The sequence below is a fragment of the Pararge aegeria genome, chromosome 11, assembly GCF_905163445.1.
Source record: "Pararge aegeria chromosome 11, ilParAegt1.1, whole genome shotgun sequence".
NCBI classification, from domain to species: Eukaryota; Metazoa; Arthropoda; class Insecta; order Lepidoptera; family Nymphalidae; genus Pararge; species Pararge aegeria.
In genome coordinates, this window is record NC_053190.1 from 18517167 (window position 1) to 18531632 (window position 14466).

Sequence of the window (14466 nt, forward strand, 5' to 3'; positions counted from 1 at the left end):
GCAGCCTCGAGCTGTAGAGCTCGGAAGTGCTATTTGCGTTCGGAGGCAGCGGCATAACGAAGGCCTCTCTTTCAAAGGGTTCCCGACCGCACTCTACTACGGTTTGTTTGGCTCGCGGTGAAAGTCAATTAGTGCTTCAAACGACTTCACTATATGCAAAGCCAATGATAAAGTTCGAAGCGAAATGTATCTCGTTACTCGTCACGAATTATGTAACAAGATGGAATTGTTCCGGCTAAGTTTGTTGCGGGCTCTTCTGAGACCTATAAGTCTTAGCACAAATTTTGCTGGCTTGCAATCGAGAGTCGTTTTTGAGTTTGGAAATACTTGAAAATTCAAATCGAACAGCGGACTATCCACTTATAAAGTCCACATCATTCCATTACAGAGCCACTAGAGGGCACAGTTCTTCTCACAGGATGAGAGTTGCTTAGGCCGTCGTCTGCAACGCTCCGAAGTGCGTTTTGGTAGACTTCAAACGCTTTTGAGAATACTATGAATAACTCTCAGCAATGCAGGTTTATGAACACGATATTTTCCTTTACAAGTAATATTGGACTGCTAACGCCTATTACTCCGAAGAGTTAGTTCTGTGCATTGAATTGATGCTCCGGTATCGAAATGATGATGAAACTGAGAGCGCATCAAGAAGAATCTTTGTGGTGTTATGTAGGTGGTCTCGTAAGTATTTGTCTGGTTTTTGCGATTTATAAGCATTAAACACGAGATAAAAAAAATAATACATCATGTGGCGCTGCATTGCACGGTTCACGTCATTTACCTAGATTACGATAGTGGAAATTCGCAAATTCCACTTTTTTACACATTTACATTGCGAGGGTGAATTATTAGGGGCTTGCTTCCACGAGACGCTGCTGGCACCATTTATCGAACAGCACCATGTTACTCGCGAGTAAAAGTAGAGACAGCAAATGAACCACTAAGGTGATCTAAAATAAACGAATATATCATCATCTTATTAACCCATTACCGGCCCATAACAGGGCACGGGTCTCCTCCCCCAAAGGTCCTTGTCTACCATGCTGGAAAACATTATGAAGAACTCCCAGGCATGCAGGTTTCCTCACGATGTTTTCCTTCACCGTTGGAGCAAGTGATATTTTAATTGCTTAAAATGCTCATAACTTACAAATGTTAAAAGTGCGTGCTGACGACATCTATCTAAATTAGCTCCGACGACGTAGAGTCCTGGCCTTATAGATATTGAGCTGCGAGGATGGGGTAAAACAGACCTAAGCAGCCTTTATTAGTCATCAAATTTTAATTGAAAGAAGAGTTATTTGTAATAATCTGGTTGGTAGATTCAAAGAGGTTCCAACCGCACTCCACGTTTGGTTTGGATTGCGGTGAGTCAATTAGTGGTTTCAACATTTTCTGAATATGCCAAGTTCGAGGCAAATATAACTCAAATTCAAATCCAAAATTCTAGGTCTTACATAAGCATGCCTTACATAAGCATTCAGCAGTTGCACTTTTTCAGTCCTGTCACTGTCAGGAATGAGGAGATACATAAACTTGTGGCCCAAGTACAAAAGACCGATGATGATGATGACAATTGACAATAAGAGATTATAGAAATGATGTAACGCCCGACCCGGAAATCAATCACGGGACCTCGTGATCTGTAGTAAATCAAACTAACAATTCGACCAACGAGGCAGCATTAAAATTATATGACCTTGAACTTTTGAAGAAGGATAGACAGAAGGTAAACTGCCATCTGCTAAGCTAAAATGCAGTAATCCACTAAAATAAGGGTTCGAGTTTTGTTATGATCTGGGCAAAACATTGAAAAGTACACTTTGCACTTTTTTCGTCTGCGTTTATTACGGTTTTCCACGAATGCCGTGGGAGCAGTCCGTTTTCCTGAGATAAAAAGTAAAATTAATATTGCTTCAACGTAGAAGGAAACCATCGTGAGGAAACCTGCATGCCTGAGAAGTTGTACATAATGTTCAGAGTAAAGGTGTGAGGAGTCCACCAATCAGCACTGGGCCAGCCTGGTGCCCTTAACCCCTCCTCATTATATTATCTATCTTATAATATAAGAACTCTATCTAATACACAACTTTCAATATAATAAAGTGAATATCGACCCGATGCTAAACAACGGCTATGTAGTTTGTTCGTTCGTGTCTGTTGCGATTATTTGGATCCCGCGGGAAAAGTCTGTTTTCCCGGGCTAAAAGTATCCTATAAGTAAGTACAAAGGCTTCAATTTCAATGGCTTTAAATTCTTCTTTTACAAATCCTTGCCAAATTACCAAATCAATTTAGTGGTTTTTGTTTATTTATTTATTAGTACAGCACTCGCCAGTCGCCGACTACAGAATTTGGAAGCAATTTAATAGGCGGGTCCCTTTCACCTACGACCTCTGACCTTTTTTACTTTTTAAATAAATTCTGTGATGACGCTTTCTATCTTTTACTCCTTCTCTTCCTAAAACCGCCACAGCTTTTCAAAGGAAACAATGTATTAAACAGTACTATGACACCGAAGAGAAATGCCGTATTTTTTATCACATAAAATGAAATTATACATGAACAATAGCGTTGAACACAAATTGCTTAGGGATTAACTACCAAGCGAAAATAAGACAACAAAATAAAATTAAAAAAACAAAAACTTGCTTATAATTCTTATTTTAACATGACAAGATGAGTTACTACCAAATATATAATTTACTAGCTGTTGCCGAAGTTTTTCGTCCGTCCGTTTATTACAGATTTCCACAAATGCCGTGGGAGCAATCTGTTTTCCTGAGATAAAAAGTCTCTGTTACTACCAGTCCTGTCAACTAGCTCTATGCCAAAACTAAGCGGTGATAGTGGGAAGGAGCTCGACTTCACTTTCGAGGGGCCGAGTTCGACCTTAAGCTTTTCTAAGTTATGAGCGTTTTAAGTAATTCAAATCTCCATTGTTTCAACGATGAAGGAGAACATCGTGAGGAAACCTGCATGGCTGAGAGTTCTACATAATGTTCTCAAAGATGTGACGAGTCCACCAATCTGCACTGGGCCAACGTGGTGGACTACGTCCTTAAGCCCTTCTCATTGTAGGTGCCCATGCCCTGTATCGGGTTGATATGATGACGTAGATGCTAAAAATCAAGTTACTTGGTTGCTTAGTTAGGACAAACATTAAAAACAAACTAACTTACGCATTTATAATATTAATCTAAAGGATTAAGATTACAATGTTATTTTTTTATTCATCCATCCAGGAGTGAAATAATTTTGGCGGACGATTGGCGCCTTGGGCAGCGACCGTGCTTTCTGACGTGGCGGTGGGTTCGATTCCCACAACTGCACAATGTTTGTGTGATGAACATGAATGTTTTTCAGTGTCTGGGTGTTTATTTACGTATTATACGTATTTATGTATATTATTCATAAAATTATTCATTAGTTATCTTTGTACCCATAACACAAGGTCAGTGGCGTGCACTTCATACATGCACGAAAGCACTGCATACCCTAAAATTTATATATAACTCGTATAGAAGGAGATTTTTTACCGTTCTATGCAATTTACTGCTGTATACATACCCTGGTAAGAAACCTAGTGGTACACTTACTTTGGGACTAGATGGCGATGTGTGTATTGTCTTAGTCTATTTATATATTTATTTAACTAACGGTGAAAGTAAACATCGTGAGGAAACCTGCATGCCTGACAGTTCTCCATAATGTTCTCCACGGCGTGTGAAGTCTACCAACCCGCACTTGGCCTGCGTGGAGGACTACGTCCTAAATGATTGTGGACGAAGAACCGCGACCTTTAGAGTTCCGGTTATGGGTTCATATGATGATGATGATGATGAAGAGTGAGATGTTGAGGGGTTGTAAGAATTTTGGCAAAAACTCGATTTATCTAATTATCCTGCGATAAATAATATAATCTCAATGAACCTGTAATTAAACCAGACAATTGCTCGCTTTGAAAATCGGCTTACACGGGAACATGCTGAACAAAGAACTGATTGAGTAAAAATTATTTATTGGATGGAAGCATTTTATTATATACAGATTACGGTAATATTACACCCGTACCTACAGATTAGTCGTGCGTAGTGTACTGAAGCAAACATTGTTATATGCCTACATTATATTTTTGAAGGTAGTTTAAAATTATTCAAAAAAAGTTGGCAAAAATAATTTGGGGAAATCGGTGTAGGTACGAAGCTCAATCAGAATAAAAACAAATAAACATCGAATCGCGATTCTCGTCCTTACATGGCACTAAGTATTAGGTTCGCAATTGCAAAATAAATAAACATAAATTACCTGAGAACGTAGACATTCCCGACAAGAGGGACAGGCCGGAGTGTCGACTGTGGGAAGGGTGTATCATCCCTATGGAGCAAATCTCGGAATCCTCGAATTGCCACATGTTTGTTACCGAAAACTTTTAACGCTGGCGAAAGTGTCAAAGGAAACCCGCAATCAATGTTTATGACCGACAACACGTTTATAACAGGAATTATGAATCAAAGTATGAAATTCCAAAAGGTTTTGGATTAAAATAATTTAAATACAGAGTAAGGGTAAAGTTTTTATCACATGAAAATGAAATGCTGTCATATTCAGTGATGTGTAAGGATATGCATTGGGAAGGGACGTACGCGCGGTGCGGTGTCTGCGGCGCGACTGAGCTTTGCGGGCGAAGGGTGGGAGGTTTAACCCCTTCCACTCTCGTTTTTTTTGGAGGGTGGTGGGTTGTAAACTGACGTCAGGGGACGTCGCCAAGCCTGGAAATGGGACCTCATCCTGTGTATGACTATTCAAATCCGATTTCAATGACAATATTTTATTTACGTTTATTAGAGAAACTCGTTTTAAAAGGCAATCTACTGGTACATAAGTAAAGAGATGACTTTTTCAATCGTGTTTATTTTTTAGCTTTTAATTAGAAAATTTCTATGTTAGAAATATGCACGAATGTGTTTTCGTGCTTAGGCATATATATGGTTTCGCATGTCATATATTTTAAGGGTGATGACAGATTTCATTATTGAATGGTCTGCCTTATAGATTTAAATATAATATATAATGAATATCTGTAATCTTGTTCCCCCAAAATTACCATCTCCGATAAGTTTCATTTTTTTTGATTAAACACTACAAGTTAGCCGTTTACTGCAATCTCATCTGGTGGTAAGTGATGATGCGGTCTAAGACGGTAGCGGGCTAACCTGTTATATTCAACCCATAGCCCTAATCGGTTTCTACGCGACATCATACCGGAACACTAAATCGTTTAGCGGCACGTCTTTATCGGTAGGGTCACTAGCCACGACCGAAGCCTCCCACCGGGAAAAAATTAAAAACTTTTATTCTGATTTTATATTTTAAAAAAATCTAAGAAAACACTTTGTGGGTATTGTAGCTTTTGTCTTATAGGTGTAAGAACCCGGGTGCAATCCCCGGCGATTTGGGACATTATGATTTGCGAGTTACCGACTTCAAATACATGCAGTCGAGCGATTTAGCGTTCCGATACGTTTACGTGTAGACCACTATGGGTTTAATATGACTGCCACACTCGTAACAGGTTAACCCGCTACCATCTTAGACTGCATCATCACTTATCAAGTTATCACCAGTTGAGATAACAGGCTAACTTATGGTGGAATAGAAGAAACATAGCCCACCTGGCTGTACCTGCCTGCGTAATTTTATAGCCCATACGAAACAACTATCGTTTTCTAGGCACCAGGTAACACACTTATGTACATACATCAGAATTGCATCCCAGTAAATGAATCAGGAAGATTGGAAGCGGTGACAGCGCATTGGGTAGGAGTTCGACTTCACTTTCCGGGGGCCGAGTTTGAAACCCAGCACTTCTAACTTTTTTTAAGTTATGTGCGTTTTGAGTAATTAAAATATGACTTGCTTCAACAGTGAAGGAAAAGATCCTGAGGAAATCTGCATGCCTGAGATAAATAAATAAAATAAATAAATATACTACGACAATACACACATCGCCATCTAGCCCCAAAGTAAGCGTAGCTTGTGTTATGTACTGAGATAGCTGATGAATATTTTTTTATGAATATAATACACATAAATACTTATAATATACAGATAAACATCCAGACACTGAAAAACATTCATGTTCATCACACAAACGTTTTCCAGTTGTGGGAATCGAACCCACGACCTTGGACTCAGAAAGCAGGGTCGCTGCCCACTGCGCCACTCGGCCGTCAAGTGAGATGTAAATAATAAGCTCAAAAGCGTGTGGAGTCCACCAATCCGCACTGGGCCAGAGTGGTTAACTACGGCCCTTTAACCCTTTCTTATCGTGGGAAGGAGACCTGTGCTCTGTAGTAAGTCGGCAATGGGTTGATGTGATAATGATAATGAAATTAATCAATCTCCGTGGATTAGTGATATTATTTCCATTTCCATTTCCACTCTTGCAACCTAGGCTTTAGCAGGAGGACTCTCTGAAGAAGGGCTACTTGGGTGACATATTCACACATATTCTTCAAAAGTGCCATCTATGTTCTGTGCCTATTTGAATAAGTAATATTTGACTTTTACTTATAACCGATGACCTACTGCTGACAACTACTGGCTACTATTGACAAATCTACTTCTAGCCTGTACTTTAGGATAAGAGGGGTCGGCAAACTTGTTTCCTTTGAACGTCTTTAATAATGTTTTTATTTGTAGAATTTTTTTTTTTTTTTTTTTTTTTTTTTATTACATTATATCTATCTGCCATCGGCTTTTCCAGCCATAATCAGATTGTATGTTTACATGCTGTTTGATTTTGAGGGGTATTCCAGTGAATATCCTCCCCTATAGAGTTAATTATGGTCCGGTAAGTAAAGCTTTATCTTTCGTCCAAGTCTAGTATGTGCCATCTCTTCAGGCGTTTAGTATTTGTGTCTGTAAGCAGTCTCTGTGCCAAGATATTGGGATGTTTCTCGAGTCTGAGTTTGTGTTTCTTGGAGTATTTGTTCACTTCCTCTTTGATGGTTGGTATTTCCAAATATTTGTGAATTTCGTCATTCCGTGTGAACCATGGTGCACCAGAGATTGCTCTAAGGACAATGTTTTGGAACCTCTGGAGTATCTCAAGGTTGGAGTTGCTAGTTGATCCCCAGAGTTCTATGCCATAGGTCCAAATAGGTTTTATTACGCACTTATATACTAGTAACTTGTTGTTCAGGGATAAGGGTGACTGATGCCCTATTAGCCAGTTCCAGCTATGGTATTGAAAGTTCAGTTCTTTACGCTTATTTTTGACATGGTGTGCCCAGGTCAGTCTCCTGTCCAAATGTAGGCCCAGATATTTAACAGTTGTTTCACTCGGTAACTCTTTGCCACCCATTGTAACTGGTGGACAACTGTCTTTGCGCAACGTAAAGGTGATGTGCTTTGACTTTGAGGCACTGTATTTAATCCGCCACTTTGAGAGCCACTGATCGATTTTATCTAGATGAATTTGCAACTTTTGAGATGCTCTGTCAGGGTAAATGTCACTTGCTAGACATGCTGTATCATCAGCGTACGTTGCTGTTTCTACCTCTGAAGTGGACGGCAGATCAGCTGTATAGATTGAATAAAGGATTGGTCCAAGCACTGAGCCCTGTGGTACTGATGCTTTGATATTGTAAATGTTGGAGAGTTCGTCTTCGAATTTTACCTGGTATCTTCTTCCACTAAGATAAGATTTTAGGATCATGTATAGAGAATTTGGGAGCAAAGTTTTCAGTTTGTACAAAAGCCCCTCATGCCAAACTCTATCAAAAGCCTGTTGTATGTCCAAGAATACTGCGGAGCAATATTCTTTTCTTTCTAAAGTCTCTCTTATTTTATGTGCCACCCTGTGTCCCTGCTCTACAGTTGAATGCTGTTCCCTGAACCCAAATTGGTGATCTGGCATTATATGTGATTCAATTAGTATTGGTTTCATTCTATTTAATAAGATCTTTTCAAATACTTTTGATATTATAGGTAACAAGCTAATGGGCCTATAAGAAGAAGGTTCCGTTGGTGCTTTGCCAGGTTTTGGTATCATGCAGATGTGGGAAATCTTCCATATTTTCGGGTAATATTGCACTCGCATAATAGCATTAAAAAGCATGGTAAGAAAGACTATTGTTTTCTTTGGTAGATGTTTTAGGATCTCACCAGTGATAAGATCAAAACCGGGAGCTTTTTTATTCTCTAGGTTCCGTATAGTTCGGATTAATTCCTTTGGCGTAACTAACTTTAGAGGCATCGACAATTGTTGATCGCTGTTTATTACTGCTTCAACTATTGCATCAAACTCTTCGTTTGTGGAGTTATTGGGTTCAAATACTTCGCTCAAGTATTGTGCAAAAAGTTCGGCTTTTTCAATAGGCGTCCGAGCCCAGTCACCTGATGGTAGTCTGAGTGGCGGGATCGGTCGCTTGGGCCTCTTAAGATCCTTTGTGATTTTCCAAAGGGTGTAGCCATCCCTTCCACTGGCTGATAGGGTGGAGAGCTTGTGTTGATAAGCGTTATTACAATTATCTGTGACCGTTGTTTTTAATTCTTTGGCCACTTTATTGAATGCTGTTTTATCTTCAGTGAATCTACTTGTGTGCCAGCGACGTCGAAGTTTCCTTTTCTTCTCTAAAAGTTTCCGTATTTTAAGTGGAATGTTCGGAATCCTGTTCCTCATCGTTAGATCTGGTGTTGATCTCCAAGCCGCTTCTTGTATTTTATTTGTGACATAAAACGATGCCTCATCAATGTCAGTTTCTGATTTTAGTCGTACTTTGAGATCAATATTGCTCTCAAGGAAGTCACAAAATGAATCCCAATCCGTTTTATAATTACAAAGTGCCTGATGTGTCTTTTTTTGAATTGCACTTGTACTAAATGTGCCTATAACCGGCGAGTGGTCAGATGATGTGTCGAGACATGACTCTGCAATGTAATGCATATGAGAGAGTCCTTTTATAATGAAAAAGTCTAGCAAGTCGGGTATTTTATTACGATCTGTCGGCCAGTAGGTTGGTTCTCCTGTAGATAAGGCAGTTAGATGGAGACTATCTATGCATTTTTTAAGCTCTCGACCTCGCGTCGTTATTAATCTGGAGCCCCAAAAAGTGTGTTTACTATTCCAGTCTCCTCCAGATATATACCTGTTTCCTAAGCTCTTGAAGTAACAGGCGAAGTTTTCTTCCTTGATTTTGTTAGGAGGGGGACAATAAACAGCGCTTATATTTATAGGGCCCAATTTATCTTCTATAGTGATAGTTGTAGCTTGCAAGTAGTTTTCTTTAAATTCACTATGCATGTTATGCTTAATGTTACTTTTTATGATTACTGCTGTGCCACCATGAGATCTTCCATCTGGGTGATTTGTTGTGTACACACTATAGTGTTTAAGTTTGAAGCATGCCCGGTCGTTAAGGTGTGTTTCAGATATTAAGATTACATCTATTTTGTTTGTTTTAAGAACTATATCTAGATCTTCCTTATTTGGCAGTAAGCCATTGATGTTCCAGGTAGCAATCCTCAAAGAACCTATTAGGGCAATTTATTCAACAGTGTAGTGATGAGACTCATCAGAGTGCCCATGTGTTGAAGGAGCTGGTCTATCTTTTCTGCCTGATTAATGATAAGAGTTTCTAATTTATTTTTTGGCTGTGAATCATTTGATTCAGCGTGTCTTCTTTCAGCTTCAGTGCTGTAGGGTGTGCGCTGTGACTTTCTATTGTCAACGTTATACATCGGTTTTTCTTCGAAAATTCTACTGTTCATTTTTCTTCCCAATTCACTCCTCACTACTTCACTATAGAGTTGGGTTTGTGATTTTCCTTGTACTATAGTGTCCTTTTCTTTGTGAGTTTTTTTCGTTGTATTTGTAGAATAACTGCATCTTTCAGTTCAACAGGGTAAGGTAGTAATCCCCTTTTACTTGCCTGCTGATTACTGATAAGTTAAGTATATTTTATCCTGACTACCAAATTTAGCTTAACTTGGAAGAGGTATGGCAGTTTATTGAGCCCATATCTCCTACAGTTCTTCGTGTAATATTCATACCAAAATGATAAATAGAAGTCATGAAAACAACAATTTACTATAATACTCATAAGCTCCAAATTTATATTTTAAACAAACTAATAACTTCAAGCATCATAATACTTTGCCCATATAGAGCTAAATTGGTAACAAATTATAAGATATATTCAGAAGAAGAAGATAAAGGTATAATATTACTAGTGCTTCCTCAAAAGGCCCAACCCCCCCCCCACACAGTTACTTTGTTTTCTGGTTTCTGGAGTGTTTTAGCCTGCTGTTCGCTGCTGTTCTTATATTTGCTGTTGCAAATGGCAGAGTATAAATTAAACAGAATAGTTATAATGACACACACAATACATGGGTGTGTTACTCATTCCCTTGTCTACAAAAAAAAAAATATTTGCCTTGTAGAGCAAAGTAAGCAGTCTTATCTCTACCATCTGATAATAATCGTTAACTAAGCCAGCATTGGCCAGCAGTTTGGAAGTTTTAAGCTCTACACTCTAGGTTTCTACGAGAGGGAGCTTAGAGCCATCACTGGGACATAAGTTAAGTTGATTAATATAATAATGATTTGACTATATTAGGTCTAAAAGACTCTTATTTCCCTAATATCCCGAATACATCAAGGTGTCTTTATATCATACTTAAAGATAAAACTTTTTGTTTATAAAGGCTGAAAATTCTACACATGATTGTGACTGATGTCTGCTATTGATAAACATAAAGTACTCACCGAGATCTTTGAACATCTTCTTATAATCACCGAGATCATTCTGGTCCAGCCACTCGTCGACCTCCGTACTTTCATCTTCAAATATTTCACTTAAAACTAATCTAGTTATATAAATTAATGTAAAAAATAAGAGCACTGTACCACAATATTGCAGTTTTTTAAACATATTTAGTAGTTTTAGTCATAATAACATAGTTTTATTGGAAAACAAATATTGCTGTGGAAATTTGTAATTGCCCCATCCCCGATGTTTTTGACAGATGACATCAGAAGACATTTGTCAGTTGTGACGCAGTTTGGAGTTCAGATCTTTCTTAATAGTCTATGATTTTGAATGGAACCCACATGTTTGTATTCCCAGAAAAAAAGTTAGTACTCGCACGAAAGCCAAAGCCCAAAGCCAGTGTGTCTACCACTCTCCTAATACAATAATATCGACCGAAAACTCCTACCGAATTAGATCTGAGCCAACTTAGAAATCGACAATTATCAAACCACTGCACTTGGAAGGATGACGGAATAATCTCCTATTTTAACCCTAAGTTGGAAAACCATGGGGCTCGGCAATGTTACAACCTCATTTCAGCTCTATGGGCTGCGCAAATTGTCGTACGTCCTGTAATGGAACCAAATGTATGGAAATATACAAAGCACGCCAAAAACTTTCTAAAGTGAAAGTATTAATAAATATACTATAGTACACACATCGGCTTCTAGCCCGAAGTAAGCGTAGCTTGTATTATGGGACTGATGAATATTTTTATGAATAATAAACAAAAATACTTATAATGTACAGATAAATACACCCAGACACTGAAAAGGATTCATGTTATAATATTATAATTATTATGATTAATGTTATAATTATTCATGTTAATAACATGCTGCATTATCGTATTAGGATAACTTTTTCTGTAATGACAAAAATGTAAGATGGGAATAAATAATTAAATAAATAAATGTTCACACAAACAATTTTTCTAATCAAAAAACAAAAAATCGAACCCACAGCCTTGTACTCAGAAAGCAAGATCGCTGCCCACTGCGCCATTCGGCCGTCTAATGAAATCCTCTCTGTAAAAGTCCCATCAAAATTGGTTCAGCCATTTCAAAGATTAGCATGGACACAAACACATTAGAATCATGGTTGAAATAATCTTTAGAGCTTATTATCACTACAATTATTGTTTCTTTGTATAATAGTAGGTATAGACAATGACATGAATGGAAATTAACTATCATAAAATGGAACTTGTGGGAATAGTTGGCTTGTTTTTGTTAGATTGCAATAGGCTATACAATATAGGCTGTGCAATAGCAAGCATTTTTATAAAAGTATGTAGGCATGCTGTCATCTATACACTTGCAAAGAGGAGAAATTTGTTTGTTTGTATCAATAAAACACAAGTTGAACATTACACATTAAAGTATCCAATTTTAATTCCATAAAAGCATTATCACAAGGGGGTGCTCACAGACTAAGATCTGCATAAAGCTAGGCATGGGAATCACAATTTAAATGAGATATTGAGTTTTAAAAACTACTGATGTGCTTATTTCTTCACTTTAATCTTATCAGCAAGAGAGCAGGACAGGCCTGTTCCATCTGGTTCAACATTCAATTCCTCAATTGTACTGTCGTTGATGACCATTGAAAATCTTTTAGAACGGAATCCTCCCAGTGGTGGTAGGCTTGTGCCAAGGTCCAATGCCTTGATGAAGTTTCCGCTGGGGTCTGCAAGCATGCGAACCTGGAAAGGAGAAAATCGAAATGTTGACATTTCTTAGTATATTTTAATTCCTCGTTAAACCTATCTTTTAATACTTTTAGGTAATTTTAGATGCTAAACTTTAATGGGGCCTGCATATAAATAATTGATCAAACAGACTTAGGTCTGCTCTTTACACAGTTAAAAAGATACATCGTAAGACAGATATTATAGAAACTACAAATTAATTTGACTGTGAGATGGTGATAACAAAAAAAACCTGGCTAAGTTTGTTGTGAGCTATTTTTAGTCAAGGGTGCATTTGAAACCCTCCTAGCTTTAGTTTTAAGTTAACGAATGTAGTTGTCACCACCACCTAACATTAGTTGTAACATGTTATATGTATGAACGCTTCGTAAGTATCTGTGGTAAGGTCTACATGATTTAAACATTTTTGAATTTTGTATTAGGTTTTTGGTTTCACAGATAAGTTTCAGAGACAGTACATAAAGTACCTTTAGAGGTACTATATGTACTCCTGTGTTTCGGTTTTCATTTACACTTTTCAAATAATTAGTAAACAAATTCAGCTTTGCTATAAGTAGTGTTTACTATACCTGAAAAAACATGGATGAATTTACTAGAAATTGTTACAAAAAATGAGTAAATGTGGTTCTAAATTGTTTCAAATATCAAACAATTTAGATTATATTTAAAATACAGTTACAACAAAGTAAGGCCAGGTACAACTAGTCTATAATAAAATCAATATATGAATGTTGCATAAAATATAGTTTTCAGATTCCATACACATTATATATTAATTTTGTGGTAGGTACATTTAATTTATGTGCATGTTATTGACGTGTGACTGGCCAGGTTATAGGTCAATAAATACTGTTCACTTCAACAAAACGCTTATCAACTGTTTTGCATGTTACCAAGCTATAAATGGACATATTTAAATCTGGAAACACATTGGGAACATCCCTTGTGATCCAACTTGGGATGACTAAACTAATGCAGCAAAAATACCCAAAGACAAATATTCAGACTTTTTTAACCCTGTAGATGACTAGGCAACAAACAAATTATAATGATATTTTTATTTTCAGAATAAAGTGGATATAACAAAAAAAATAATAGTATGAAAATAAAAAAGCTGAATATATTATGATAACATGTCTGAACACTCACAACATCCAACAACTATTGTCCAACAACTACAAATTTTCATACAAAAATCAACAACATTTTGAGTGCAAACCGCAACTTATCTCTTTGAAGTACATATCTATAAATGCTAAGATAATACAGTTATTATAGAAATTGTAAGTAGTCATCTTACCTTTCCCTTAGTGTTGTGCTGTGCTCCCCACGCAGCCATCACATAAGGGTCATTCACGGACACGCAAACGATCTCAGCAACTCCTTCAGACTTCAACTTATCAGCGTTTTGCACATATCCAGGCAAATGCGTCTTTGAACATCCGGGAGTAAATGCACCGGGTACAGCAAAAAGTACGACCTTCTTGCCACTCGTCAAATCGCATACATTCACTTTATTAGCCGGAGAATCCTCAAACAAATCGACTGCCGGCAACTTGTCCCCAACCTTGGATAACATAAACCTTATTAGCTTTTGTTATGTAATTCTCAATATAATTGTAAAACTATAAATTACCTTGACTGGAGCCATTGCGTAAAATGTCGTGTGGAGTGCTCGATTGGATGTTTGTTTCGCAAATGCTGATGCTGAAACACCTCGAATAATTGACACGCTCGTGCGAAACATTTGTTTGACTTTTCTTTTCGTTATTTTTTTTAAATCTTCGATTGATTCTTCTTTCCGACTCAAATCAAAGACGAATAACCTTATTACAGGATTTGAATTTTTAATTGGATTTTCCATAGACAAATGTTGTTTGTACAATACGCTTTAAATTCTAGTATTTTTTGGATATTAAGGCTCTGCAAAACATT

General features: G+C 37.5%; 2 protein-coding genes across 3 annotated transcripts in view; both read right to left on the bottom strand.

The window, feature by feature from the left end:
- LOC120627237 (apoptosis-resistant E3 ubiquitin protein ligase 1) overlaps positions 1–11004 on the bottom strand; it is a 57496-nt gene extending 46492 nt beyond the window's left edge. Inside the window, exon 1 of one of the 2 annotated variants that reach the window (XM_039895128.1) lies at positions 10775–11004. In XM_039895128.1, coding sequence (XP_039751062.1) covers positions 10775–10940 — 166 coding nt within the window. In that variant the 5' untranslated portion in view covers positions 10941–11004. Of the gene's footprint in view, positions 1–4308; positions 4653–10774 lie in introns of those variants that run through there. The other variant, XM_039895129.1, reaches the window with a different exon arrangement.
- Positions 11005–12182: 1178 nt separating this feature from the next.
- On the bottom strand, positions 12183–14352 carry LOC120627328 (peroxiredoxin-5, mitochondrial-like). The gene is made up of 3 exons (XM_039895305.1): positions 14168–14352; positions 13832–14098; positions 12183–12525 (listed from the first exon to the last, which is right to left on the bottom strand). Exons 1-3 carry the CDS (start codon positions 14276–14278, stop codon positions 12328–12330), a joined length of 576 nt encoding a protein of 191 aa, XP_039751239.1. The 5' UTR covers positions 14279–14352; the 3' UTR covers positions 12183–12327.
- Positions 14353–14466: the final 114 nt, after the last annotated feature.